Source organism: Ambystoma mexicanum, chromosome 6p (genome assembly GCF_040938575.1).
Source record: "Ambystoma mexicanum isolate Mex_15411 chromosome 6p, UKY_AmexF1_1, whole genome shotgun sequence".
NCBI classification, from domain to species: domain Eukaryota; kingdom Metazoa; phylum Chordata; class Amphibia; order Caudata; family Ambystomatidae; genus Ambystoma; species Ambystoma mexicanum.
The window spans coordinates 1,135,233,513-1,135,261,355 of record NC_090935.1 but is presented as its reverse complement, the minus strand read 5'-3'; the positions used below and the strand labels follow the sequence as shown (position 1 = coordinate 1,135,261,355).

The window sequence follows — 27,843 nt, the reverse complement described above, 5'->3', positions numbered from 1 at the left end:
TCGCATTGCATGGGAATGCTTAGTGAAATGCAGTTACGTCCGCTGCTAATCCTTTAATTGCCCTAAAGATTTAAAACTAAAATCCTTGAATACCTTGATGGACATCTCCACTAATGTATGCTACATCAGTAAAACCTATCGTTTTTAATGTAAAACACTTATTGCAACTGATGTAAAGAATGCTTGAGTCTGATATATGTTCATGATCATGTAGAAAGGTTGGTATAGCAAAAATGTAGCTTTGAAAATAGTTTGTCAGTGAGAACAAGCCACCAGACAGAAACACGAATAATGAAGTGAGAACTGAGAAAGGCTTTGTTGAGATGCATTGGTGGCAAGAGCAACTTCTGTGTTTCTATGGTGACATGTGATGACATAAGGAAGTTGAGAGAGTGTTTTTCTCTGACAGCTGCACGCATCAATAGAAGGGCCGTGTGCTATGGTGTGTGCCGCGAGAGCTGTCAGTTAACTCACCGGGTCAGACTGTGTTGAGACACAAGATGGCCGTGCGGAGCAGGATTGGGTTGCAATCTTAAGTAATTTTAAAACTGATGCTCTTTATAAAGCATGATTATAATAAATCTTTGAGGTTCTGAGTGGATGTACAGAAAATGTATGGTTAAACGGAAGGGAGACAATCCCTTTAAAGTTTTGCAAAGTTGTTCCCTTAAAGAGAAAGAGGTTGCTTTCATTGTTGGTTATTGGATCTGGCTGGGCGGAGTTTCAAGCTACTTCAATACTAGTGGGGCTCTTGCTCTGTTCCGATGGACTCCAGGAATTTTGGGGCGGTCCCTGATGGGTCCATTTATAGTTTGTTGGCCCAACCTGTGATAAACACCTGTCGAGTGCAGGTCATTTTGTCACACCACATATATATTGCCGTCATTTTCTTTTCCAAATCCATCCTCTGTGGCGGAAAGGACTGTAAATTGTCTTTATTTAAGAAGAACTCAAGTTCTCCATAAGCAGAATGAAGGAAATTCGGACCTTGGATCATTTCTTTGAGTTCACGCTTCCCCCTCAAAGTAGACTTCCAGGACCCATTATGGACGTGCCAGTACTGAGGGTGTTAAGCAGTATTAAAAGCAGCTGATCGATTTTAAGAGGATGTAAAAAGAAGACTGGGCTTGATCAAGAAAATCAACTGATAAAATTGCAGTTTCTGTGAATGGTCGGCATGATATCATACTAAATGTAGCAAGAGCTTGAGTATTGTGTATCATGAAGAGTTGGAGATAAACCGGTACAACCTTTGCTTTATTGGTTGATTGTAAGTTGAGAGAAATCGGATACTGGAGCCAAATACTCACAAATGGGGTTAGACCGCAAACTGGTTGAGCCGTTAGGTACAGGTCAATGGTAGTAGGGTTTGTGTTTTGGTGAGCAGAAGATAGTAGTAGTTGGTTTTTTTTTTTTTCAACAACAAAAAATTGGGAAAGTAAAATGAGCTGAGTGCAGAATAGGCAACAAAATCAGTAGTTAAAAGATATCGGAGAGCCTATGGAAAGATGAGGCATGGAGTACCGCTTTTCATGTGTGTGGGTGATCGTATCAGTACAAGATCATAGGAAGCCAATGTTTGAGAAGAGGTGAGGGGGATGTATGTGGGAGGAAGCTGAGCAGTATAACATCTGTGCACATTCCCCAGTGTGCATTACGCAAACAGCTTGTTGCATGCAATGTTAAAAAAAGGGCCATCATTTCAGAAAGCTAAATGTTTATGTAAACATTCGTTGCGCAGGCAGATCGGAGTGTGGGCCCTGTTAATACTGGCTTTCTCTTGAGAATGCCTCTTCTTTGACCCTCCTCTTCTTTTTCCTTCAGTCTGGCTGCTGCTTCTCTCTGCTGTGGAGCGAACACCCTTTAAATTCTGCCCGTCTTGCAATGGCAAATTTCCCTGGAAAGATACCCATCGCCAGTGCAATCAGTGACTCCCTTGAGACCATGACGAGCAGCGCTGCAAGGCTTGTAAACTTTATCGGGCCAAAACCATAAGACAGGCGCGCTAAGCGGTGGGCGGCCTTCGACATGCAGGCCGAGAGTCAATCCCCCACCGGCGCTTTCAACTCAGACGAAGAGTCTGTCTGCAGCTATGGCTCCAATTCGGAGGCCGTTGACTTAACTGTGGAACCTACATGTTCCTGCGTGTCCGTCCCAACAAGCATGCCACTGGCGGTGCGATGGGCAGATCACACCCAGGCGACAAGGGCCTTCACACTACACCTAATCCCCCCCCCTATGCTTTCCTTGACGGATCCGCCGAGAAAACCTTTGACGCACGCGGGCCTGTCAAACATCGGCGTGACCCACTGGCCATCGTGGCCTGCTCACAGCGAGAAGACCTCTGTTTCAGCGAGCGCTCATGCTAAATCTTCGGCCCTTGATGCGGTAGCATTGAAAGACGCACCGAAACAGGCTCATTCGTCTAAAACTCCCCCAAAGCTTCGGGAGAAGCTTTTTAAAGCCTGTTTACTTGGCTCCTACCCTAAAAAGGCCTCCCCTTTAGTTAGTGTGTTCTCTTGCCTCTCCCTCGATCTAGGGCCTTGAAGCAGGACCCTGCTGCAATTGTCCAGCCCTTTCCTCTTACTGATGAATCGGGCTCCTCTGGGTGTACTAGACACATTTGAGGCATGTATGGATAACATGGCTGGGTTTATCAACTTTTCAGGCCAGTTTGACGATATTCTTAAGACATAGGTCTGTGGATTCCTGTCCTAGCCCTCAGAAGTCCCCGGAACTAGTTTCACAAGGTGCATAATTTGCATCCCTGGATGAACATGGTCCACAGAACCCTCTGTAGATATGTTTCGGTACAACCAGGATGACTCCGATCAGGACATCCGCTATGTCCCCGACCTATGCCACGCAGCTCAGGAACCTGTCTCTCTGGACCTAGACTGGAACCCTACTGATGGTTGGGGCACGTGGCACTCTACTCCTTCACCTGATCCTGTGAACATCTTTTTGGATACTCCTCCTGTTGTCTCAACCCAGCGACTCCTCACCCATCGACGACCAGATGCTTTTTAACAAACTTCTTAAAAAGGCGGCTGATCATTTAAAAGTCCCCTGCCCAGAAGCCGTCCCCGAGTCCGACTTTGTGGAGAACATCCTTAAGGGAAATGTCCCAGTCAGCCAGGCTATCCCTCTCTTGAACTCGATACAGAAATGCCAGCTCCCTCTCTGCTGACGCCCTCACTCACTGAGGCAGTCAACCCTTGAGTAAAAAAGATGTTCCGCTTGGCGCCATCAGATGCTCTGTATATCGGGGTCCACGCTGCCATGGATTCCCTGGTCGTTCCAACAACCAGGAGAAGGGCAGGAGTGCCATTATCCTTGTCAGTCTCCTCCAGAGAAGGATTGCAAGAAACTGTACTTTCTCTGCAAACGTGTTACCACCTCTGCTGCCTTCTGTACCCGAATTGCCAAAAACACCATGCTCCTTGCGAGCTATAGTGATGTACAATGGAGTCTTGTACAATAGGGCCTCCAGAATGTCCCAGAACCAGCCCTCACCCAACTCCTAGCTGTGGTCATGGAAGAACAAGTCCCACAAAACATCCGTAAAATACCCTGGATTCTGCTGAGGCAGCAGGACGCGTCCTCGCACAAGGGACTCTTCTAAAATGCCATGCCTGGCTAAAAAACTTGGGATTTAAGCCAGGCTTCCCTCATCAATAAACTGGTAGAGGATTCAGCCCTTTTTAGTAAGGCAGTTAATGAGGCCCTGGAAACCACTAAGAAAGAGCACAAGACTTTAAAGTCACTTAACCAAATCTCAGCCAAACCTTTTGTCCAGCGAGGGGCATTTAATACCTGCCGGTCCTTTCGCGGGCAGTCTTTCTCCCGTTTCCCCCAGGGCAGTATGGCTCAGGAGGAGCCCCTTGGTTTTCCAGTCAGGGTACCTCTAGTGACTTCCAGTCCCCACAACATCAGGGATTTCGACGCAGGAAGGGTAGAGGGAGGAACTCTGCTTCCAGAGGCTCCTCAGCCCCAACCAGCAAATGACTCTGCAGTATGGGTCCCCTCCCATGTCTCCCCAGTCAGGGAACAACTAACATCTTTTAGCCACACATGGGAGGGGTTCACCTCAGATCAGTGGGTACTCAAGACCGTAGCCCATGGGTACTGCATAGAATTCCTCCAAACATCCTGCTACCATCCATCCAAGAGCAGGCGACTGTCGGCAGAACATCTGTAAATCCTGCTGGAAGAGGTCCACGTCCTTCTTGAAAATGGAGCAATCGAAGTTGTTCCTTATCTCCAGCTAAACAAGGTTATTTATTCAATATACCTCTTTCTACCGAAAAAGGATCTAACCATGCGCACTGTTTTAGATCTGTGTCCTGCGAACAAATATGTAAAGCCTCAAAAGTTCAGTATTACAACTATTCAGGAAGTAATCCCACTGTTATAACAGAGGGATTACATGGCCACATTGGATATGAAAGAAACATACTTTCATATTCCAAAGTTGCCAGCGCACAGAAAGTACCTCCGGTTCAAGATGTAGAACCCTCACTATCAGTTCAAGTTACTCTCCTTCTGTATTGCCTCATCCCCAAGGGTGTTTACAAAGAGTGGTGGCTCACCTGTGCAGGCAGTCCATCCCAGTGTATCCTTACCTTGACATCTGGCTCATAACCAGAGACTCGTACGAAACGTGTCTGGAAAATACTCAGAAGACAGTAGATCTCTGTTTCTATCTCTGCTTCTCGATCAGCGAGAAGAAATCAGGCCTGGTCCCCAGCCAAGTCAAACAGTTTCCGGGGGGCTCTAATTCTGACAGACGACCGCCTCGGCGTCCCCTCCAGCGAGAGGGTTCAGAACATGTTCCAGATCCCTCACTATGTAGCCAGTCGCCGGGCAACCATATGCAAACCATGTGGCTGCTGGGAATGATGGCATCCTGTGTCTTGCTAGTTCCACATGCCCGTCTGCGCCCCATGCAGGAGTCGCTCTGAAGCAAATGCTGTCAGGCCAGCGGCCAGTGGGATGATCTAGTGGTTGTCTCAACACCCCTCGTCCAGACTCTGCAGTGGTGGTCAAAGGAAAACATTCTGCAAGGGAAACCCTTTACCACCCCAGCAGTAGAGGCCACTTTAACCACGGACACATCAGTATCTGGGTGGGGAACTCGCCTCCTTCAACAGACAGCTCTCGGAGTGTGCTGCCCCATCAGTAGCATCCAAACATACCAACCTGTTGCAACTACTTGCAGTGTTAAAAGCCCTAAAAGCCTTCTAAGCACACCTACGGGGGAAGACGGTTCTTGACCTTGGACAGCACCATGGCCATGTACTATCTGAACAAACAGGGGGGCACTCGCTCTCTAGGGCTATCAAAACTGTCACACAACATTTGGAAGTGGGCACTCAAACACATGTTTCTACTATTGCAACATGTTCCAGGGGAACACTATCTCCTGGCAGACTTGCCCAACAGAGACTTGCGCCTACCCGTAGAGCACGAGTGGCGCTTTCAAGAGCACATCTACTCAGTGTCTTTGCAGAAAGTGGTTTGCAACTCCGGAGAACACCCAATGACTAGATTACGCCTCCTGGTACTCACTGAGGCGATCCAAAGGTAACGATCTCTGGATAACACGGTCCTGGAGTTTTGACTACGATTTTCCCCCAGACCCCCCTTGTCAACAGGATAGTGCACAAGATGCACCAGGAACAAGTCACAATGATCCTGGTGGCACCAAAGTGGGCTCAACAGCCATAGTTCTCATTTCATGGGAATGTCAGTCTCCCCTCCTAGGAAACGGTCCTGCCCCTACAACATGCTGTCTTAAGAGCTAGGAAAAAACACTGCATCTGCACCCCCAAACACAACTGAGCAGCTTGGCTCCTGAAGTCATAGTTTGTGCATCTCCAACTACCTCAGAGATGTATGGACATACAAAGAGGCATGTACACCTAACACCAGACAATGTTACTCCAATAAGTGGAAACGTTTTGTCATTTGGTGTAACTCTAAGAACATCAATCCCATTGACTGTTCAGCTAAAAATATATCCCTTTATCTTAAACACCTATTAGACTCGGGACTTGTTTTTAATTCTCTAAAGGTCCACCTTGCCATCCTCTCTGCGTATACCAAATCTCAGAGCACGGTTTCATGGTGATAGATTCCTGTAATTAAGGCTTTCATGGAAGGGGTAAAAATACTTCGCTCTCCTATTTCCAACCCAACTCCCAGATGGGACTTGAATGTTGTTCTCACAAGATTGATGGGACTTCATTTTGAACCAATGCATAAAGCTAGTCTTAAGGCCCTCGCCTATACGACTACCTACTTGTGGCCATTACCTCTATAAGGAGAGTTAGTGAACGGTAGGTTCTCTCAGTTCAGGACCCAGTTGTGCCTATTCACAAAGATATGGTAGTATTGCGCACACACACACGTTTTGAACCTAAATTAATCTCTAAATTCCATGTGAATCAATCAAGCTTCTTACTTTCTTTCAGATCCCCAAACTCAGCTGAAATAAGCCGTCATACAGTAGATGTTAGGAGGGCGATGGTATACTACCTTCAAAAGACTAAACCACTGAGAAAGAAAAACCAATTCTTTGTCTATGTAGCAGCTGGTGGAGAAGGGGATCCTGTCTCTAAATGAGCCGTTTCAAAATTAATTGTTAAATACATCACACTGTTACTTTCTTGCCAAGAGAGACTTACTCTTTACACCTAGAACTCATTCTACTCAGGGGAAAAGGGGCTACCATAGCATTTATTGTAAATGTTCCTCTAGATTCTATTTGCAAAGCAGCAATATTTCCCTTATGTGGAAAAAATGCACTGGGAGTTTAGTTGGATCAGACCAACCTCCATAGGTTTAGATTAAACATGGCTTAACCAGGGGGGCGTGGCCTGGAGCTGCTTCGACTGGCATGTCTGCCTAAGAGCTCCTGCCTGGCTCAATACGCTTTTCTTCATAATGCCGCTTTCAGAGCTCGTTGGAGCTCGGAATTGAAACCACCGGTGGGGGATCCCCTCCGGCGACCACTGTTCGAGTGGGTCCCGGTTCCGATCTAATACGGCTTGATGCTGTCCTTCTGCAGCTCCTGGGCTTACTCTGCGGTAAAATGACCGCCGCGACTTCATGGTCCGGAGGCCTTCCAGGAGTGGGCGGAGCAGGCATAATTTCGCCGCCGAACGGCTGCCGAATGGAATAAGCCATCCTCCGCTTGCTCGCTGCCCGCCTTTGATCTACACGGGCATCGGATCCATTGACCGGCTTTCATCCAGTTCTGCGGAGCGCAATCCCCATTTCCTGATAAAGCGGCGCACCGCTGCGGACACAGGAGGATCTCCACCTCTCCACCATCCCCCACCTACCGGGTCTGGTTCGCTGTCTCCCGCCCGGCTCCACTCTTCCCGGCCCAGGGGAAAGACTACCTCGCCCGACTCAACGCAATCCCTCAAGCAGTTACATCCTACGCACCGCCCACACTCGCTGAGGCCAGGTGCCCCGGCTCCAGCCCAGCCCGCCTGGGGAGGCCCCCGTGTTCCTCCTCGGCGAAGCAACACTATTACCCACTCATCCAGGGCACCTGACCGAGGCCTCTGCCTAACCCGCTGTGGGTGCTGGTCAGCCGGGAAGAGCCCCCAGCACCCGCCGTCCGGCTCGCCCCTGAGGCGGCTGCTCGCAATCCCCTCCAGCAGCGGCCGCCGAGGACCCTGGACCTGCCGGCCTTCTGGGCCTGTTTGTTATCTTGCCACTTCCCGCCGGGTCCCAAATCCCCCCGGCACAGCAGCAGGACTTGCCGCCCATAGTCCGCCAGAGCCACCTGAAGGACTTAACCCACCAACCATCCCTACCGCGGTCCCCCCCACCGCACCCACGGAGGGCACGGAACACCTACTCCAGCTACCAGGGAAGACACCCGGACACGCACCCTCACCCCCCCCCTCTGCTATCCGCACCCCACTCCCCGATGCCTTCTGACTCCTGGGACCTGCGATCCATGGGTTTGCAGGGGCTACAGATCTGATCAGCTGCCCAGGCTTTCCCTGGCACATGGACCCCTCTGTCGTGAGCCCCATTGCACATCGGGCTCCCGCTCTCACAGGAGTTCCGAAAAGCAGCCCGCAGCTACCAGGAAGCGAAAAGGTGGGGTGGGGGGGAGGGCAGCCTAGCCTGATTCGGAAGGGTCCCTGGAGTTTGACACGCAGACACAGAGGCCCAGCCTCCGGGAACACCCAAAAACAGGCCCCTCCGGACATAAACCCAAACCCAAGATACCCCCTACAACTCCCAAGCTCCCTGCTACCGCCTGATTACCACCAAGGACCAGATCCCAACTCTCCATAGCCGGCGGCAGCCGCGGTGGGGCACGGAGGGCTATCAACAGATCCACACCCACCAGCACAAAGTATTCGTTGGAACTCCCACACAGAAGCGATCCCATTCGAACCCCACCACCCACAAAATGTCCAAAAGCGGGAAGTCAGCAAAACAAACTGACATTGCTGCTCTCATGGCCACCTCAGCTGCTGAAAGGGCTAAGAAAGCTGACCCACCGGAGGACCCCAGCAAGAATAGCGCCCTCACACCAGCTGGCCCGGACCCCAATCCACCACAAGCAGCAACCAAAGCCGATTTGCAAGACCTACTATCAGCCCTAACCAGGGAAATCCAAAAAAGCACTGAGGAAGTGACCAAGAAATCAACTCCTTAGACAAAAGGGTGGGGGAGATAGAGCATCGGACCACCGAAATAGAATCCGAGGTCTGTGACCAAAGACTTGAAATTGATCTCGACAAGGACAGAATAGCCGCCCTTGAATCGAGATGCAACACTCTTGAAGCAAAACAGGAGGATTTAGAAAACCGATCGTGGAGAAACATCATCAGGGTCCGAGGAATCCCAGCCTCTATCCCAGAGGCAGGGACAGACTGGCCTATAGGGAACTCTGGAGATTTCCCGGTGGGCCTCTGCACCCTGGGCCTCTTTTGTGTGGTAGTTCCAAATTTTCTCATAGGAAAAGCATTGAGCTTGCTGAAAATGTATCATATGGGACCACTTTGAACATTATTTCCAGAGCCTCTTTTGGTCCCCAGTAATTATTTCCAGGGCCTCTAAGTTCCCAGTCCACCCCTGCCCAGAGGCAGAATTGAAAGCTTAGGTATCGGATCTCTTCAGATTCGTAATCATCCTGCCGGACAACTCCCCCCCCTGGAACTAGACCGGGTGCACAGAACAATCCCAAGGAAAACATCCACGTTTCCCCCAGATGTGTTGGCTAGGATACACTTTTTCAAATAAAAGGACATAATGCGGGAAGCAAGGCAAATGCGACAGATCACTTTCCGAGGGTCTATGATCTCACTTTACCAAGACCTAGGGAACTCAACACTCCAGAAACGGAAAGCCATGCAGCCCTTAACAGTCTAGCTGCAAGATAAGAAAATCCCATATCACTGGCGTTTCCCCACTTCAGTAAAATTCAGATGAGAAGGATCACAGAGACAAATACAGTCTATGAAAGAAGCAGAGAAACTCATGGGTAAAAAGTGAAGAGGGCGACTGAGTCCGAAGAAACCATCTGCCCTCTCCGGGACAACTCTCCAGGGGGAGCGTGGTCCAAAACCAACAGGCGGCGCAGACTCAGGGGCCCTCCGAAGAAAGACAGCGACATGGGATGAGAATCCGGTTAGGGCCCAGCGCCACACTAGCTCCTAATCACTCATAAAAAGGATCATCCAATGCCGACTTCGATTCTACCCGAGTTAAGATATGTAGCGTATAATCATCCTCACAGAAGCGCGGGCAGCAGCAGAGCTTCACCATGGTTCAGTTCGGCGGCCCAGTTGGCCTACACTGAGCGTATTGGTGCCACTAGTTCCCCAGTGGCAGTAGGATGTCGTTTCTCCTACCAGTTCTCCTACCAGTTCAACGTGGGGAGGAGGGTGGGGGAGAATGTGACTTAAACGGACACACCCAAAGCTATGGACATCATTTGTCTCCAGCTCTGTCCTCTTGCAACAACAGAAAGCAAAATACCACTTCAATACAACCGCAAAAGCCGCTCCAAGACTCACAGATAAGGTTGGGGGAAATATCCATGAGGTACACTCCACAACAATGCAGGGGATGGCTAATACAAACGAAATAAGAATCCTCTCCTGGAACATCCAAGGGATGAACTCAACAAGAAAACACAGATCAGTCGAACACAGTCTGGGTCATTTAGCCGGAGACATCGTCCTACTTCAAGAAACCCACCTATTAAAGGAAGACGAACACCGCATAAAATTGAAGAGATTCAAGCAAGCTTACTTCGCCTCATCAGGGACGAAGAAAAGGGGAGTAGCAATACTACTCTGCGACAAAATCCCACTCTCCAAGATCACAATAAGGAGAGATCCAGAGGGTCGATATCTCCTACTCAAAGGCTTCTTCGAAGAGCTCCCCATCACGATCTTTACAATTTACAGCCCCAACACATCCCAAGGTAGCTTCATCATGGAAATCCTTCCGACCATCTCAGCCTTCCATGAAGGCCACTTGATCATCGGCGGAGATTTCAATTCCATGCCAAATCCACAGCTAGACAAAACGCTTCCCCCCACAATCGCAGACTTTACACAGGCCGTGGCCCTAGCCAAACTATTCAGAGAGACAGAGACCGTAGATGTCTGGAGATTATACAATGATACCTCACGAGACTACACGCACTACTCCAACGTTCACAAGGGCTATTCAAGAATAGACTTCATTCTAATCTTCGGAATACTGTTCCCATGTATTAACAGCGCAGAAATACACACATGCATGATCTCCGACCATGCTCCAGTCTCCGTTAATCTAGCCATATCAGGCCAAAGAAACCCTATCCATAGGTATTGGAAACTAAATGGCTCCCTCTTACTAGACATTAGCATAAGAGCCGAAGTGGAGGATTCCATATCCAACTACTTTAAGGAAAACACCACTGAGTCATCCCCCATCAACATAATCTGGGACGCAATGAAGGCGGTGGTCAGAGGCTTACTGATTGGGGCAGCAGCGGAACAGCGAAGAATTTCAAACATAGCTACAACCAAGCTGGAAAGAGGTAATCCAACATGAAACGCAGCTAAAAGCATGCTACTCCAGGAAATCCGAACGAGCCTTGAGGAAGGCGAAGATTGCCCTGGAAATGCATTGCGCCGACCTGACGGCCAAATCACTAGCATATACAAAACAGTTCTACTACAATAAAGGGAACAGAGCAAACAGGATACTAGCACAGAAGCTAAGGGCGATTTGAATGCCGAAACAACATTCTCAAGCTACGAGGGGAAAATGGACAGCTGCTTTACTCCGAGACGGACAAAATCAATGCATTTATGAGATATCATAAATCCATAATGGCCGGAGATCCCACGGTCCTAGATGAACTACCAGAATATCTGAGGGCGCTCCCACCCCACAGCTCATCTCAACTAGAAACCTTGGAAGCCCCTATGGACGATGGAGAAGTCATTGACTCCATCAAGGCCCTCAAATCTTCCACCCCCGGCCCGGATGGACTTTGCGCAAACTTCTACAAAAAATCTGCCAGTCTTGGCACCCCAGCTAGGCGCTTTATTTAACTCCTTCCTATCCACAAGAACAGTCACAAAATCAATGGCCGAATCAATCACAGTCCTAATACATAAACCAGGGAAGTATCCCGAGCTACCTGATTCCTACCGCCCGATATCACTCCTGAACAATGACGGCAAGATCTTCGCCAAAGTATTAGCTAGAAGACTAGGGCCGGTCCTCCCATGTTTAATTGATCAAGATCAGACGGGGTTTATCCTTGGAAGAGGGACCCATGACAACATTAGGCGAACGATCAACTTAATTGAATGCGCCCACAAAACAAAGATAGGGATGGCGGTGATTTCACTAGATGCCCACAAAGCCTTTGACCGGGTGGACTGGGGCTATATCCAAGCGGTCCTTAAACACTTTGGCTTCGGCCCCAACTTCACCACATGGGTCATGGCCAACTATCAAGTTCCCACCACACAACTCCGAATTAACGGCACCAGGTCAGGCCACATACACATCACGAGGGGCACCAGGCAGGGTTGCCCATTATCACCCCTAGTTTTCGCCCTGTCCATGGAACCCTTCTCCGCTAGAATCAGCCAAAATGTGGATATAAAGGGAATACTGGTGGGTGTCCAAGAGTACAAAATCGTGCTCTATGCCGATGATGTGCTTATCACCACCACAAACCTAGCAACATCTTTGGGGGCACTATGGAAAGAGATCAGGGAGTTCGGGCCCTATCAATATTCAAGGTTAACCTGTCTAAATTCTCAGCATTACCCATTAACCTCCCTACCCAGGAAAGGGATTCCCTTACCCCACTGTCACCAAGCCCTTGGGCCAAGGGTGCAATTGAATACCTTGGGGTCCAGATCACTAAAGAACCAACGCAACTGTACTCTAACAACATCCCGCAATTAATCAGCGCCCTGCAGAACGACCTCAAAAGGTGGAAGCAGCAGGAAATCTCCTGTTTCGGGCGAATTACCGCCGTCAAAATGAACCTGATCCCCAGATGGCTATACCATTGTGCGGCACTACCAATACAGATCCCAGGCCCCGCCATAAAGGCTCTACAAAAGAAAATACTAGAATTTGTTTGGGAGGGGGGAAAAATCCTGAATTAACAAACAAATTATGCTGAAGGGGAAACCACAGGGGGGGGTTGGGAATCCCTGAATTGGCCAGGTATTCTCTAGCCGCTCAATTGTCACACGCATTCTCCTGGGTGCAAGAAGTAAACCCCCCGAAATGGCGACAAATCGAAGAGTCCTGGTGCCCGGTCCCACTACCCGATCTCCCGCACTTACCACCTATAAAGTCATAGGCAAACAGCGGGCCCCTATCAGCCTCGACCGTAACGATCCAATGCTGGAAAGCCGCAGCTCGGAAATAGGGAGTTCGATGCGCCCTTGGACCCCTGACCCCCATCTGGAACAACCCTGAATTCTCACCAGGAAATCCCCGGCGGGACTTCCAAGCCTGGAAAGGGGCCTGGCGAAAACTAGCGACTTTATAGAAGAGGGTTTGCCCACCACATTCGGAGTTGCAGAGCGGCAAAGATTCCGCTACACCCAAATCGGGCCCTGGTTGTCCCATAGAAAAACCAGAGAAAAATGCTCTAGAGAACCAACAGCACTGGGACTCACGCTAACCACACCAACCAGCAGAGGCAGGACGTCCACTATCTACCGGCTCCTAGACCGGTCAGATCCTACAAAAAAAGAAAGATATGACGGAGTGGGAAAAGGATCTTGGGCGAGAAATAGCGATAAAAGAATGGGGGGAAAATATGGGCTAGATTGCGCAAAAGTTCACAATGCATCACGAACAGGGAAGGGGGTTATAAACTATGCTACAGATACTATATCACCCCCACTCAAATCCATAAAGCCAACCCAGATATCCCTGACACATTCTGGCGCGGTTGCCCGGTTCCCGGATCTCTATTCCACCTGCTGTGGTCCTGCCCAAAGGCTGAGGTGTACTGGAAGGAAGTCCTAAAACACATCAAAGATATCTCCGGTCTCTCCATTCCCTGGGACCCAGGAATTGTTCTCATAGGCGAAACCGGAGACGGAGCATTCCCGATCTCAGGACAAATACCCCGCCTATGCAATCACCTGCTACTAGCCGCAAAAATCGCAATGGCCCGAGTATGGAAAGACGAAAGCGGCCCCTCGATTGCCCTATGGTGGGCCAAATGCTGGGACATAGCAGTAGCTGAAAAAATCACGGCAATACGAACAGACTCCCTAAATAGAAACTTGAATATATGGGTCCCATTTCTGGATTACGCGGCCAAATTCCCAGCCCTCGCTAGGAGACCCCCACTCACCAGATGGCTCCAATGTACCCACTTTACTGAACCCCGGAGATCCCCTAAACTCGCCAGAGCCAAGTCGGACACCAATCCGCGACCAAGATGACCCGCCGACAATGGCCAGGAGACCAGAATCAACCTCGCCCCCAACCTACAAACATTCTGAGAGTCACTCAATCATGAATTAACTCATAATTACAGCATTGTTGTAATGAATATATTATTTTGTAAAAATCAATAAAATGTTGTTGTGAAAAAAAAACATGCCTTAACCAAATAATTCTGATTTAGAATACAATTATCCTGACTAAGACTTGCATGTAAAAAATATTACAATACTCAATAATTGGCAGGGTACTTGTTCCTACTCTTGTGTAAAGATGATCAAATTGTCTTGTAGATCCCATGATGGAATTCCATCGTGAGAATTTTTAACCTAGTCTTCCCGCATTCGCATTCGCATTCAGCAGGAAAGGTCTTGGCCAGTCTTGTAGTTGCAAATAACAGTTTTCTATGCTCTGCTTTCTGAGCAAAGACTGATAGCATATTTTTTAACTGTTGAATTGTTGTACACGTTTTCCATGATCCGCCCTATGACTTATGAGTGGTTTTAGCACTATGATGGATTTCCATGATGACCTACGATTAAAGTTCACCTTTCCTCGTGTGGTGTCATTGGCCTTTCTGGTGATGTAAAGTATATATCTGGGAAAACTAATTACCTTTATTTTTTTGTGATTCCGGTTAAGGGACGGATGTAAATGTTTTGGCTGCTCCCTCAAAGCTACCAGTGCCACCCCCAAGTGGAAGGCCATCACCTGCACCTCCAGCTGTACAGCCTTCAGCAGTTATGCCTGGCCCATCTGTGCCACAGTCAACTCCTGGACAGCCTGCACCTCTTGTTCAACTTCAGCAAAAACAGAATCGAATCAGTCCCATACAGAAACCACAGGGATTGGACCCTGTTGAAATACTACAGGAGCGGGAATACAGGTACTGTTTGATTTTATCCTTCGTTTCAAGTGTATATGTATAGTGAGACACAATAATTGAAAAAAGACCATTGCAGTTACTTTTACACAGCAGAACTGTTACGGATTCACACACTTAAAATGCACTACCTTGCAGTAGGATAACCATGTAACAAGGATTAATGGCTGGTAGTACACTGTGTTTCCTTCTTTCTTCCAGGACGCAGTGAAACGTGTGGAGCTAAGCCACCAGAAAAGAATTGATTACAACAAAGAAAATAAATGTAAAGTTTCTCTTTTTCATGATTGAGGGACTTGGTTGTTTATCTTCTGTTTAGTCCTGTGTCCGATCGCTCCTGTGCAGCGGACCGGTTTCACCTTTGTGTCTTGGGTGTCTCCCTCTCCTAAAGGAATGGTCACCCCTACAGTTTTATATCTTTAAACATTCCCTGCACCTTCTACAAATTCAAGAGAGCATCCTAGAATTCATTATTTTATTGAGCATCGCCACCATTGTGTGCCAAACTCCTGTGTCTTCCAGAACCTGTGAAGGAACATCTTGCAATGGAAAAATCTATTAATCACGTGATTACGTTGATTCCAGACAGCTCAAATTAATATATTGCCTTGTCCTTTATACATTTTCAGCCTTTATTTGTGCACACAACCCCTCAACCCTGGAGTTGCGTTTTACGTTTTGTGTGTGGGGTCTAAGGCAAGGGTATCTGATCCTCAGAAAGGGTGATTACGATGCCCAAACTTACTAGCATAGTATCAGTCATCTTGGCTGAGTAGATTGGGGGACTGATGCAGGGTGGTCTCAACTAAACAGTGTCAAGCAATTGGCTTGGCAGTGAAATGCTCATTTTTATGGCACATGTTGTGGGTCCCAAGACACACACACACACACCCTCCTTTTTTATATATGAACTCTGTAAATACTCAGTCCTGAAGGTTAGGGGCAGCCTTTTGATGTCTATGGAACTCACTTCTTTCCCATCCGCTTGTGCCCTCCATACTGAGTAATCTGACATTTCTGCCAGCTTTAGACACTTATTTGCAGGTTAGAGTGTGAATGGTGAGTATCAAATTGATTTGTGAATAGCGATATGAAATCCATTCCAGGAATACCAAACAAAATCGCCTAACTGAACATGATTATCAACCTTATTTGAAAGTGAGTGATTAGGTGATAGCCTACACTGTCATGAAAGGCTGCTGCTATACCCTTGACTCAGTTCGAGAATATAATTAATTTACCTCTGCTGGGGAAGAGATTTGTAGTATTTACTGTTGTGCTTTCCTCCTTCACCACAGCACTGGGGCTACATGGAAAAGTGGCACAGGGATTGGCGTAGGTACCTCATTCAACCTGCTTTGGACAGTATCCGGTTTTGTGCAAGGGAGTCATCTGTGTGTATTTAATAGAGGGAAGTGTCTTAACAACAGATTTATCTATGGTGCATGACTTTTCAAAGATAGGCACACATGTTGTCCGGCTCTCCTTGGGGCTTTTGGAGAAAGTGTGGAGCTACATGTTCATTTCACATATGTTCGGGTTGATTTTCCCAAGCCCTCAATGTTCTGTCTGTTTACTGATTGATTTTTCCTCCTTGAGAGTAGTACCGTAGATACATTTTTGTAATCTCTGGTGTTACATTAAGCACAATTTACAGACTTTTTTCCACATAACATAGTGCCTCCCAACCCTGATAGTTGACTTTTATTTTTAATTCCAGAAGTTTGAAGCGGAGGTTAAGGGTAACCTCTTTCTCTCCATTTCAATACATACCCTCCACTATATTCACATGATATAGGGGAGGGTATATATAGAGAGGAAACCTGGACATGGCATATTTGTATTTTATTGCCTTGTTTTTGAATTCTCAATTAACAAGGACTATTACTTTGCAAATAAGTTTTGCATGCTACCAATATGCTTCCCATGTCACTGAACATGTTTAACTTACTTTAACAAAACCAAATGGCAAACACCTGCATATCTGTTCCTTTTTGTGCATTTGCCTAATTATAGGGAGTTTAAACAGACAAGTATGCACCTTTCTAATGGGATGACCAATACATACAATTGGAGGTAGTCGGCACAGACTACCACAGAATTCCCCTCCATCATTTGGGTGAGGACATTTTATTTTGTAATTTCATTAATGAATAACCCCACCAGTTCTGAGGGGTACTTCATTGTTTTCATCAAGGAAGTACAGCCCCTTACTCCTACTACACTTGCGGCCACTTCTGCAGTGGTGACAATGCAACTGGCCTTGTCATTAACTGTACGCTAATGTGTTACCGCTCTTGTCGAGATGCCCCATAACCGGAGGACACATTCTGCCTTTGAAACTTCCTTTGCCACCCCTATTACCCTATCCCCAGCATAGCGGTAAGCTTTAACTGTTTACCTCTGATGCAAAAACTGAGGAACCATCTTACAATCGGTATGAGACAAAGATATACCAGTCCGCCTGGGCATTCTATGGCGCAAGTATAAGATCCCTACTTTCCCACCTTCCCGAGTTATACCCTCAGTCACATCACCACCTTTTATTAACTGCCCTTCATGTATGTCTCTGGACACTTTCTAACCAACAACATCCAGACACATTCAGCACGCGACCCATCCCTAGGAAACAGCCCCACTCTTCATACACACTCTGGCGAACCAGGGGGAGGATTCAGACTCGAGGATGAAATTTCACAGGTGTTCATTAAACTAAAAAGAAAATGCCTATCTATTCCTACTGCTAATAGGGATTTCCCCTACCTACAAAACTAAACTAAGGGTGCTTGTCAGTTGTCAAAATCAAAAGTAGTCCTCAGTCCTAACCTAATCGTTATCGGGCCCTAGCGTTATGGAAAAAGCAACGTAAAAAGATGAGCCAAAGCAATAGCTTCTCAGCTTAGGCAATGTCCAGCCAATTGTCCTTGGGATCTCTCTGGAGATGATTTTCATATAAACATAGTTCAGAAAAGTGTTCTCAGCTCTGTAAGCCTCTTCAGATAGACCTCTAGTACTCGATTTAAATCAAATGTCTCAAATTCGTTATGTGCAGGAATGTTTCTCTTATTCCTTTCCCACCACCTTTACCACAATCTGTCTCTGGGCTCTGTATCTTGAATAGGTTGATTTGAACCCTCCAGTTTCCCTTCTTATTATTGTATCAATGTCACTTATTGCTCAAGGGCTCTCCAGGCCTAGGGCTTTCAAGTGTTCTTCACCTCTCTGGTTGTATATGTACTACTTGCCAAGATTCAATACTCTGGTTTCTAGGGCTCCCATAACCCTCCTTGGCAGTTTCTTTCTCTGTAGCGGTTTCTACTCGTCTCACTCCACACTGAGCAACCCTGGTACCTTCTATGTCTTCGGGAGGGCTGTATGGCCATTTAGCAAAGATGTTGCTATTCGCCCTTCTCCACTGCGTCACAAACATGTAAACTTCAGCGTCTCTTCTTCTGTCTGATTCGGCAGCCTCTGCGGTCCTCTTGTTCCAAGTTGAGGATTCAGTGTAGTTTCCCGGGTCCCAGACCCATCACGGCAGCAACGTGGTCACGCCACAAGGTAAGGTTGTCCTTTTGAGACGGTCCTTCTGTCCCCATCTCTTCTCCAGCATGGGGTCTTGCATGGATTCACATGCTCATGAATATTCCCTATCGGGCCGGGAATCCTATGTAAAAGAAAAAACAGTTTCACTTACAAACTGTATTTCTCCTCTAAACCAATCACTGAACTCTGGGTTATACTGCCCCCAGCCAATGACTACCCTCTTCCTAAGCCCCTCCTCTGGCAGCAATCTTTAGATTTTTACCGCACGTTCAAGTGCTGGTAGTCGTCGTGTTTTGCTCTATGAGCTGATCTGCGTTTTTCATGATTTTTCGGTAAAAAGTTTGTCCGTGTGCTCTGTCTCTACAACAGCCTACAAGCAGAGATCCATTTGTTGGTGAATTTTAACACCCCCCAAAGGCAAGAATCGTCAAAGATTCCAGAAGGCCATCAGGCCTACTCTGTACGCCAGACAATGCCGGAGGAGAAGGAGAGAAGCTCCCTTTCTCCAGCATGGGGTCTGGCATGGATTCACATGCTCATGAATATTCCCCGTCGTCAGGCTGGGAATCCTCGGTAAAGAAAAAACCAGTATCAGTTTAGTTTCTGATCTGTCTTTCGTAGTAGTAACCAATCACTGGTCTCTGCGTCATACTGACCACAGCCAATGACTGCCCTCTACCTAAGCCCCGCCTCTGGCAGCCATCTTCAGATTTTTACCGCACGTTCATGTGTTGGGATCCTCGTGCTATTGCTCTCGAGCGTTAGTGCTATTTTTTCACGTTTTTTCTCAAAAACTTCGTTTTTTTCAGTCAAAAGAGCCTCAAGCTCCACCGACTCTCCATCCGATCAACGGGGACCCGTGTCGGATTGGTCTACGCCCCTCAAGGGTGAAGATTCGTCGAGCTATGCTTTTGGAGGACTCCAGAAGTTTCTCAGGCCCATCTCGGTCATGGCCCAGGAGAAGGGAAGCTCGACGCCCGGAAAGCTGTTCAGGGTCTGCCCTGGATGCCAGCTGCAGAATGTCTTTAAGGAAGACGAACACTCCTTTTGTCTTTACTGCCTACATGAAGACAAGACGCACGTGGAGAAGGACTGTGCGTTTTGCGGCAACATGTCGGAGCGGACCATGAAGGACCGCCATCAACGTCTCGCCAACTGGCTGGAAGGGAAGAGCCCGTCAGGCGAGAAGAAGAAGAAGAAATCCGAGCGGTCTTCTAAGACCTTTGAGGACGCCCCGGCGACGGGGGTCCAACATAAGGCCAAGCACCGCGAGTCCGCTGGCACCGGGAGCGCCGAACGGTCGGGCTCTACGGGCACCAGGCAGGGCGCACCCTCCCCGGCACCATCAACCACGAGCCAACGCTCTGGGTCGGGTAAGAGGAAGGCCGAGCACCCGGCGAAGCTCCTGAAGAGGCCCCGGTCGAGCTCGAAGGCGGAGGGGGAGCGAGGCAGTGTCCCCCCCCCTCAAGGAGAAGGCGGTGAGCGCACCAAGGGTGGTGAAAGCCTTAATCCATCCGGCCAAGGCCTCTATCGAGACAGTCGCGGCGGCCCTGGCTCAGCCTGTGGAGGCTACGCCGGTGGTGGCGACCTCGGGGCTCAGAGTCTCCCTGCCACCGCGGAGGGAGTCCTCTTTTATGCCCATCGACAGGACCCCCATGAAACCTCCGACGGAGAAGAAAAAGGGGGGGCAGGAGGTCGCCGTGGATTCGGCCTCAACCTCTGAGGAAGAACTGATCGAGGTCTTGAGCCACGGCGTTGGCGTGGAAGAAGACCAGCCCGTCGGGAGGGATCCCGACGCAGGAGACGACGACATCGTCGAGGGTACCGACGGGGCCCCTGACCGCCCGTCGGATTCCCCTCTGCCAGTGCCGCAAGACAACTCGGCGGCCATTTTGTTGGCTATACAGTCCTTATGTTCAGAGATAAGGACGAGACTGCCGTTACCAGTGGAGGAACCACTCCCGTCGGGGGACCCGGAACCAGGCCCTTCGGGCAGCCCCCCTCCTAAGAAAAGAAGGATTCACCCTCCACCTCCTTTTCAGCCGTCGCGCCCCGTTCAGCCCTCCTCCCCGTCCACGACTCGAGGGGATGATACGGGGACTGACACGGCCGCAACGGGTACGGACGACGAGGTGTACGACGAGGATCTGCCGTCGTCTCCTCCCACCCGGGCTTCCCCGCCCGACGAGATTGGATCTTTTCACTCCATGATCGCCAGGGCATCCGAGCTCTTCCAGCTCTGCCCTGAGGAGAAGAAGAAGGAAGGTTTCCTTTATCAGCGGCGCGAGGCCAAGAGGAAGACGGTCCTCGCGGTACCTCTACTGGACGATATTTGGGACGAGGGCCTCGCCCTCCTCAAGAACCCATCCACGACGCCGGCTAGAAGGGACCGGTACGAGAAGAAGTACCGGGTCCCGGACGCGGCCCCCTTGTGCCTCCGGGCGCAGCCTACCCCGGACTCCGTCATCTCCGCGGCGGCCAGGAAGAAAGCGGGGTAGGGGGGTTGCGGCCTCCACGTCCTCCACGTCGACTTCCCCGCCGGACGGCGAGGGAAAGAAATTGGACACGATGGGGCATAGGGTCATCTCGTCTGCAGCGACGACGATTAAGGCGGCTAACGCCTTGGCTATCGTAGCCCGGTACGACAGGGAGCTGTGGTACAAGCTGGCTCCCCTGCTGGACTTCCTACCGGACGACAAGAGGGCGGATGCCCTGGAGATCTTGCAGGAAGGTGAGGTGGCGTCGGACCACGCCATCACTATTGCGACAGACATCGCCGACACTGGATTTCACCAGTTGGGCAACGGCGTGTGCCTTAGGCGGCGTGGATGGCTCAAGGCTACTGACTTCCGTCAAGACGTACAGACCAGAGTCCTGGACATGCCGTTCGATGGGAACAACCTGTTTGGGAAGACAGTGGACGATTCCCTTCAAGCCATTAAAGCGGACACGGAGACAGCCCGGGCTCTCGGGGTTCTCCAGCAACGGCGGCCGCCCTTTCGGAGCGGCGGAGGCCAGGGCGAGGAGGTAAGATTGCTTAATGTTGAGTTTGATGTGATGCTTAATGTTGAGCCTTTGCCACCTCCCGTGGTTGTGCATGTGGGTACTGCTATGTATTCTTTATTCATGAGCATGTGAATCCATGCCAGACCCCATGCTGGAGAAGGAACAAGTTACTTACCTGTAACTGTTGTTCTCCAGCATGGGTCTGGCATGGATTCACATGCGAACCCTCCCGCCTACCCCTCTGCGGCTCTTCACTTGGTCATACTGCCACTTCACGTGCTTCCAAATCTGAAGATGGCTGCCAGAGGCGGGGCTTAGGTAGAGGGCAGTCATTGGCTGTGGTCAGTATGACGCAGAGACCAGTGATTGGTTACTACTACGAAAGACAGATCAGAAACGAAACTGATACTGGTTTTTTCTTTACCGAGGATTCCCGGCCTGACGACGGGGAATATTCATGAGCATGTGAATCCATGCCAGACCCATGCTGGAGAACAACAGTTACAAGTAAGTAACTTGTTCCTTTCAAGCTCTGCTGCAACTGCGGAATGTGTTTGTAGAGGACAAACACCTCCAGTGCCTCTGTCTCCATCCTGACCACATGGAAGCGGATTGCAAAATCTGTCTCAGGTTCTCCAAATGAACCGTGAATGAGCATCACAGTAGACTGGCGGCGTGGTTCAGCGCCAAGGACTCTGCCCTGTGCGGGTAGCAGGGGCATGTCTCGCCCAGGACCGACCGGTCCAAAGAGCAGATATCTAAGTCCGTTGAGGGCGCTCCATCCATGGGGGCCCAAGACAAGGCCAAGCATCGCAAGTCTGTTTCAGTCAGGGGCGCCGCGCAAGCAGGTCCCGCGGCGGGCAGGGCACGCTCATCTTCACCATCTGCTTCCATTTCCAGCCATTGCTCCAGCTCCACTTCGAAGAGGAAATCGGCTAATCCTCCGAAGCTGTGTCAAAAGCCAGAGAAGACGAAGGCGCAGGAAAAGACGACCAACCTACCCCAGAATAGCCAGGGGGCCCAGGTGAAGTCATCGACTATTGAGTTGGTGGCGGCCGCACCCTCGAAGGCCAAGGGGGCTGACCCAGTGAAGGTAGCCCCGGCAGTGCCCAGAGTATCCGTGCCCCCGATACAGGAGGCATCGGCCTAGCCGGTGGAGAGGACGCCGGAGAAGAGGATTTCATCCCTGAGCCCGAACTAGACTCTTTGGGATGCAAAAAAGGCAACGGTAGAGGAAGCCGCAACCATACTCCAGGCCACAGATTTGTCTCCTTCGGATGAGGACGACAAGCGTCTGTCCACACGATCCAGGAGTATGTGCGAGACGACGCTGACAGCGAACATTATGATGGGGATGACGGAGGGACGACGGCGGACCTGCTGATGACTGTGCAGGTCCCAGTAAGCCTACCGCCCGACCCCTCTGAGGGATGTATCGCTGGACATCCTTTCAAAAAAGAGGAAGCAGCACAGGCCCCGCTACCTCCAGAAACATGGACACGGACGACATGGCCAACGACATGGCCATGGCGGGCAGGTCGCCGCAGCCAAGGGCCTCTCCCCCGGACATGGTGGGATCATTCCATGCTATGGTCGTCAGTGTGTCAGAACTATTCCAACTGACACCGGAGGAGACAAGAAAGGAAGGTTTCCTATATCAACGACGCAAGGCCAAGCGGAAGACCATCTTGGAGGTGCCTCTCCTGGGCGACATTTGGGAGCAAGGCCTGGCTTTGATGAGGAACCTGACCTCGGCCAAGAGGGATTGGTTGGAGAAGAAATACTGGGTACCTGCACCAAAGAACCTATGTTCACAGCCTTTCCCGGACTCTGTGGTCTCTGTGGCAGCAAGGAAGAAGTCGTCAAACTCCTCATCTTCATCCTCCTTCCCTCCGGATAGCGAGCGGAAGAAGTTAGATGCCTTGGAAAGAAAAGTTATCTACTCGGCGGCCTCAACAGTCAAGGCGGCCAACATTTTTGCTATCCTGGCCAGATACGACAGGCAGCTGTGGTATAAAATGGCCCCACTGCTGCAGTTCCTACCCTACGACAAGTGGGTCGAGGCACTTTCCATCCCCCAGGAGGGCGAGGTGGCATCGGACCATGCCATCCCGGTGGCCCTGGACATTGCGGACATTGGCTGAGCCGGGCAGGAGCAACGTGAGCCTCGGGGAAGATGATGGGAGGCGGCCGCTCTGACAGCTGGGCACAGAGGGAGCTAACGAGAGCAGGGGGCCAAAGGGAGCGGCGAGCCGGGGGGGGCCGAGGTGGCAGAGGCAGCGCCAGCATCATGTTCGCCAAAGGGAAGGGCTCGGCGGTGCCGTCGGACGGGCAGGCTCGGGAGAAATTGGCTTTATACGTCTACGAGTACTTGCTGCATGTAGGGGCACAGAAATCTGCACAGACCTTTTTATCAGAGATCCGGTGGGAGAAAAATGTCACGTTAGGGGAACCTCCAGGGTGTTTACATTCGTGGTGGTGCGTATTTTGGGACCTTTACTGTGCAGCCCCGGAAAGGTGAGACACTTGTGAGCATTCAAGTGAAGCCAAGGCCTTCCACGATTACATTTTCGCTACCTTACCATGTGGTCAAATCAAACGTGAATTGGTTGTGGGCATGAGATGGATGTATACCATCAGTTTAGACCAATTGTATTTGGTCTAAACTGCGCCACACCTAGGACAATTGTACTTTATTCAAAACAAAGGGGGTTCTGGGAATCTCTCTACCAGCACGAACACAGCCTAATGACCTGTTCTTGGGTGAATAACCCCTGGGAGAGACTCTACCAAGTCTTTAGCTCACTGTCCCTTTCACAGAGAAGAAATTTCCCTGCATATCAGCCTTTGTCCTGCCCAGGGGCAGTCCAGCGCCGAAATGCTAGGCAATTCTCCTCTGAACAAGAGTACCATCAGTAACCCCATACACGTGTTTCAGCCTTGTTGGGCATCATCAGTGAGGTGAAACAGTTGCCTCTCTAAGAACAGTGAGCAAGGGGTCCACGTCTGGATCGCCCTGTTAACTTAGGGTGAAACCCAAAGTTAATTTATTAACTGTGGTACTCTTGTTCAGAGGAGAATTGCCTAGCATTTCGGTGCTGGACTGCCCCTGGGCAGGACAAAGACTGATATGCGGCGAAATTTCTTCTCTGTGAAAAGGACAGTGAGCTAAAGACTTGGTTGAGACTCCCAGGGGCCATCCACCCAAGAACAAGTCAATGGGCTGTGTTTGTGCTGGTAGAGAGTTTCCCAGACACCCCCTTTTTTGCGGACAATTGTACTTTAGCCTGCTGGTATTCTACTACTGTCATGCATTGAAGGACTACGAGGTTGCACCTAGGGGCCGCCCCCGGTCTTTGCATTTTTTAGTCACTGTTGGGATTGCTGCACTTAGGTGCCGCCCTTGTTCTCTGCTCTTTCAGTTATTGCTGGGATTGCTGCACTTAGGTGCCGTCCTTTGTTCCTTGCATTCTTAGTCACTGTTGGGATTGTTGCACCTAGGTGCCGCCCCTGTTCTCTGCATTTTTAGACATTGCTGGGACTGTCGCACTTAGGTGCCATTGCCAACTGCTTCCCAACATGCGCATTACTAAGACTTACCTTGTATACATACTCTGCTCCCTACTTTGGACCATTTTCACTATTATCATAACAATGGCCCACACTAACACCACACCGTGTAACCTTCAAGAGAGAAATATGCGACTGAGAGCGAGACTACCACGTCTGCACGACCTCAAAAACAAAAGAACTAGACCCCTTGGCTCTACACTAACTATAACTGCCTCCGACTCCAACCCTTCTGCCCTAGCTGCAGAAAGACGCCCTAAAAAACACATTGACCTCTCTCATAACCAGAAAAGACCTGATTTTCCTAATCCCAGACCCACGCAAAAAATAATCACAACTCCTACCTTATCAGGAGCCCTCATCAATGCAAGGTCCCTTATAGCACACAATATGGAAATTTCTGACATACTAGCCATGGACAACTTAGATCTCCTAGCTATCACTGAGACCTGGCTCCATGATGCTGCTGGCCCCGCACTCATGATTGCCATACCTGACAACTACAACATACTAAGAGTCGATCGGCCTAACTCTAGGGGAGGTGGCCTGGCCATTATCGCCAAAACGAATTTAGCGGTAAGGCTCACCCCACAGCCAGCTATCACATCCTGTGAACTTCTTTCTGCTAAAATACCCATCTCTAACAACAGTACACTAACTGTCCTTCTGGTGTATAGACCACCAGGCCCTTTAGGTAATTTTGAGGAAGATCTATCTAGCCTTCTCACAAACACCAAGGACTCCACTCAGCTCCTGCTACTAGGTGAGTTTAACCTAGGATTCAATGACGATGCAGACAAACAGGCCCTTTCCATCCAATCAATCTTAGTCGATCATGGCCTTACCCAACAAGTCTTAGCCCCCACACATATAAAAGGACGGACACTAGATTGGATAGCTAACCGAAACTGTGCCACCACTATCTCCAACATCCTACTGCAAACATGGACTGACCACCACCTTATCTGCTTCTCATCTACCATAGAGCCTCCTAAACCAGACAAGCTTGAAACAGCTCCACCTATGCCTACTAGAAGTAAAAAAAGTATCACAGCTGAAAAACTACTTCCACTCCTACTAGCCCTTACTGCTTGCGCCATCAACTCTGACCCTAATATGCTAGTTGAGACATTCAACTACACTATGTCCAAAGCCTTGGATACCATTGCACCTATCAAACTGCGCAAAAGTAAACGAGAATCTCACCTTAACTCATGGTTCACCCCCACCTCAAAGAATTACGGATCCAAAAAACGTAAACTCCAAGCTATTTGGAGACACACACCTTCAGCTGAGAATAAAACCTTACTTGACAACCTTGCCAAAAAATATAAGAAAGAAATAATCCAAACTATTTCCTTCCGCCACTTCCTTCAAAACCAGAAGGCAGCAGTGAAGCAGAGCGGAGTGGTGTGAGAGTGGGCAGTCTGTGGCAGTCCCTCTCAGTCTTTCTTCAGTGACTACAGTGGCTACAGTCTTTCCTTTTTTATTTTTGGCGCCACTTCCTTCAAAACCAGAAGGCAGCAGCGAAGTGGAGTGGTGTGAGAGTGGGCAGTCTGTGGCAGTCTAATGGCGGCTAGGGCGGATGACTGAGATGCCCTGGACCTGAGATATAATACCACTGGAGGTGAAGACGAACCACAAAGGTTGCGGAGTGCCAACAGCCCTTCAGCCCTCTTGCTGGCCTCCTCTCTACTCACCGAAGCTCTCCCAACCTTACATCTCAACACCTTATCTTGTGCAGGCTCTGATCAGCACACTACAAAAAGCAATCGGCTTTCCCAGCTTTCCCAGAAGCACAAACAAAAACTTTTACCAGAAGGGTGGTTTGAACAGACGTCTGGATCCTCTTCGCCTGGGGACGCTGCCAACAAGGCGAAGCAAACAGAGGAGCTTGTCGCCTCCGATCTAGAGGCGGACAGCAACAGCAGAGAAACCACAGCGTTTGGGCCACAGTCTCCGACGGGGGACCGCGCGGGGGGACCCCCCCCCCCCCCCCTCGTAGGAGAGGCGAGGCCTCCCGTGGCGGAAGCCCGTAGGAGCGGGTGCCGGGCTCCACGTGCGGAGAGGCGGCAAGTGGGGACGGCTGTGGCTCCACGGGACAAAGGAGCCATAGCGAAGCCTCTCCGCAACACCATCTGGAGATTGAAGCCAGCCGCAGGGGAAATTCCAGCGAAGCCGCGCAGCTCGCGGCCTGGTCTCTGCACCCGGCAGACGACGCGGAGGAGCCGTCCCTCGAAGGAGGGGGGGGCCAACCGGGTCGAAAACCAGGGAAAGGCGCGAGCGGGCAGCGCAGGTCCGGCTGCACTCCTGGAACCTCAGGGTCCTGGTGTCGAAACCGGAGTCTCTGGGATAGAGAGGTCTTTGTTCTCGACTTCTCTCGGCACAGCTACGCCACAGCGCCACCAAGTGGCCAAAGACACTGTTGCAGTGAGTTCTTCGGCAAAATCTATAAAGGCTCAAATTCACAATAGTTCGACCTCAACACCTACTGTTTCTGACAAAATAGATCACCATGACAGAATCAGCCCACAGTCTCTAGAGGAGGAGCTCAAGATTGCGGGCCATTCTGTCGAGACAAGTGTAATCTCGCCCACATTACCATCTTCTTCCGCGGCCCCCTTACATTTTGAGACCACTGAACCGGAGATCGCCAAACTCAGGGATCTGAGAGAAGGCAGCAAACAAGGGGCTCCAATTAAACCACACGGAATTCCATTTAGGCTGCTATCAAAAAAAAATTTGATCCCCCCACGACTTCTAAGAGAACAACAGTAAAAAAGCTTTGAAATCTACCAACTCGACAGCTCCATCGGCGAGTCTCCGCCTGGAAAATTCGTTGAAAACGCTTTTCCAAAGACAAGCCAAAA

At 49.8% G+C, this 27,843-nt stretch overlaps 1 protein-coding gene across 2 annotated transcripts in view; it reads left to right on the top strand.

The window, feature by feature from the left end:
• The window catches only part of SMARCA2 (SWI/SNF related BAF chromatin remodeling complex subunit ATPase 2), a 3,136,185-nt gene that overhangs the window by 407,558 nt on the left and 2,700,784 nt on the right, over nt 1–27,843 (top strand). For both annotated transcript variants that reach the window (XM_069625745.1, XM_069625746.1), the window contains exon 6: nt 14,614–14,857. In XM_069625745.1, the coding sequence (XP_069481846.1) occupies nt 14,614–14,857 (244 nt within the window). The remainder of the gene's footprint in view (nt 1–14,613; nt 14,858–27,843) is intronic.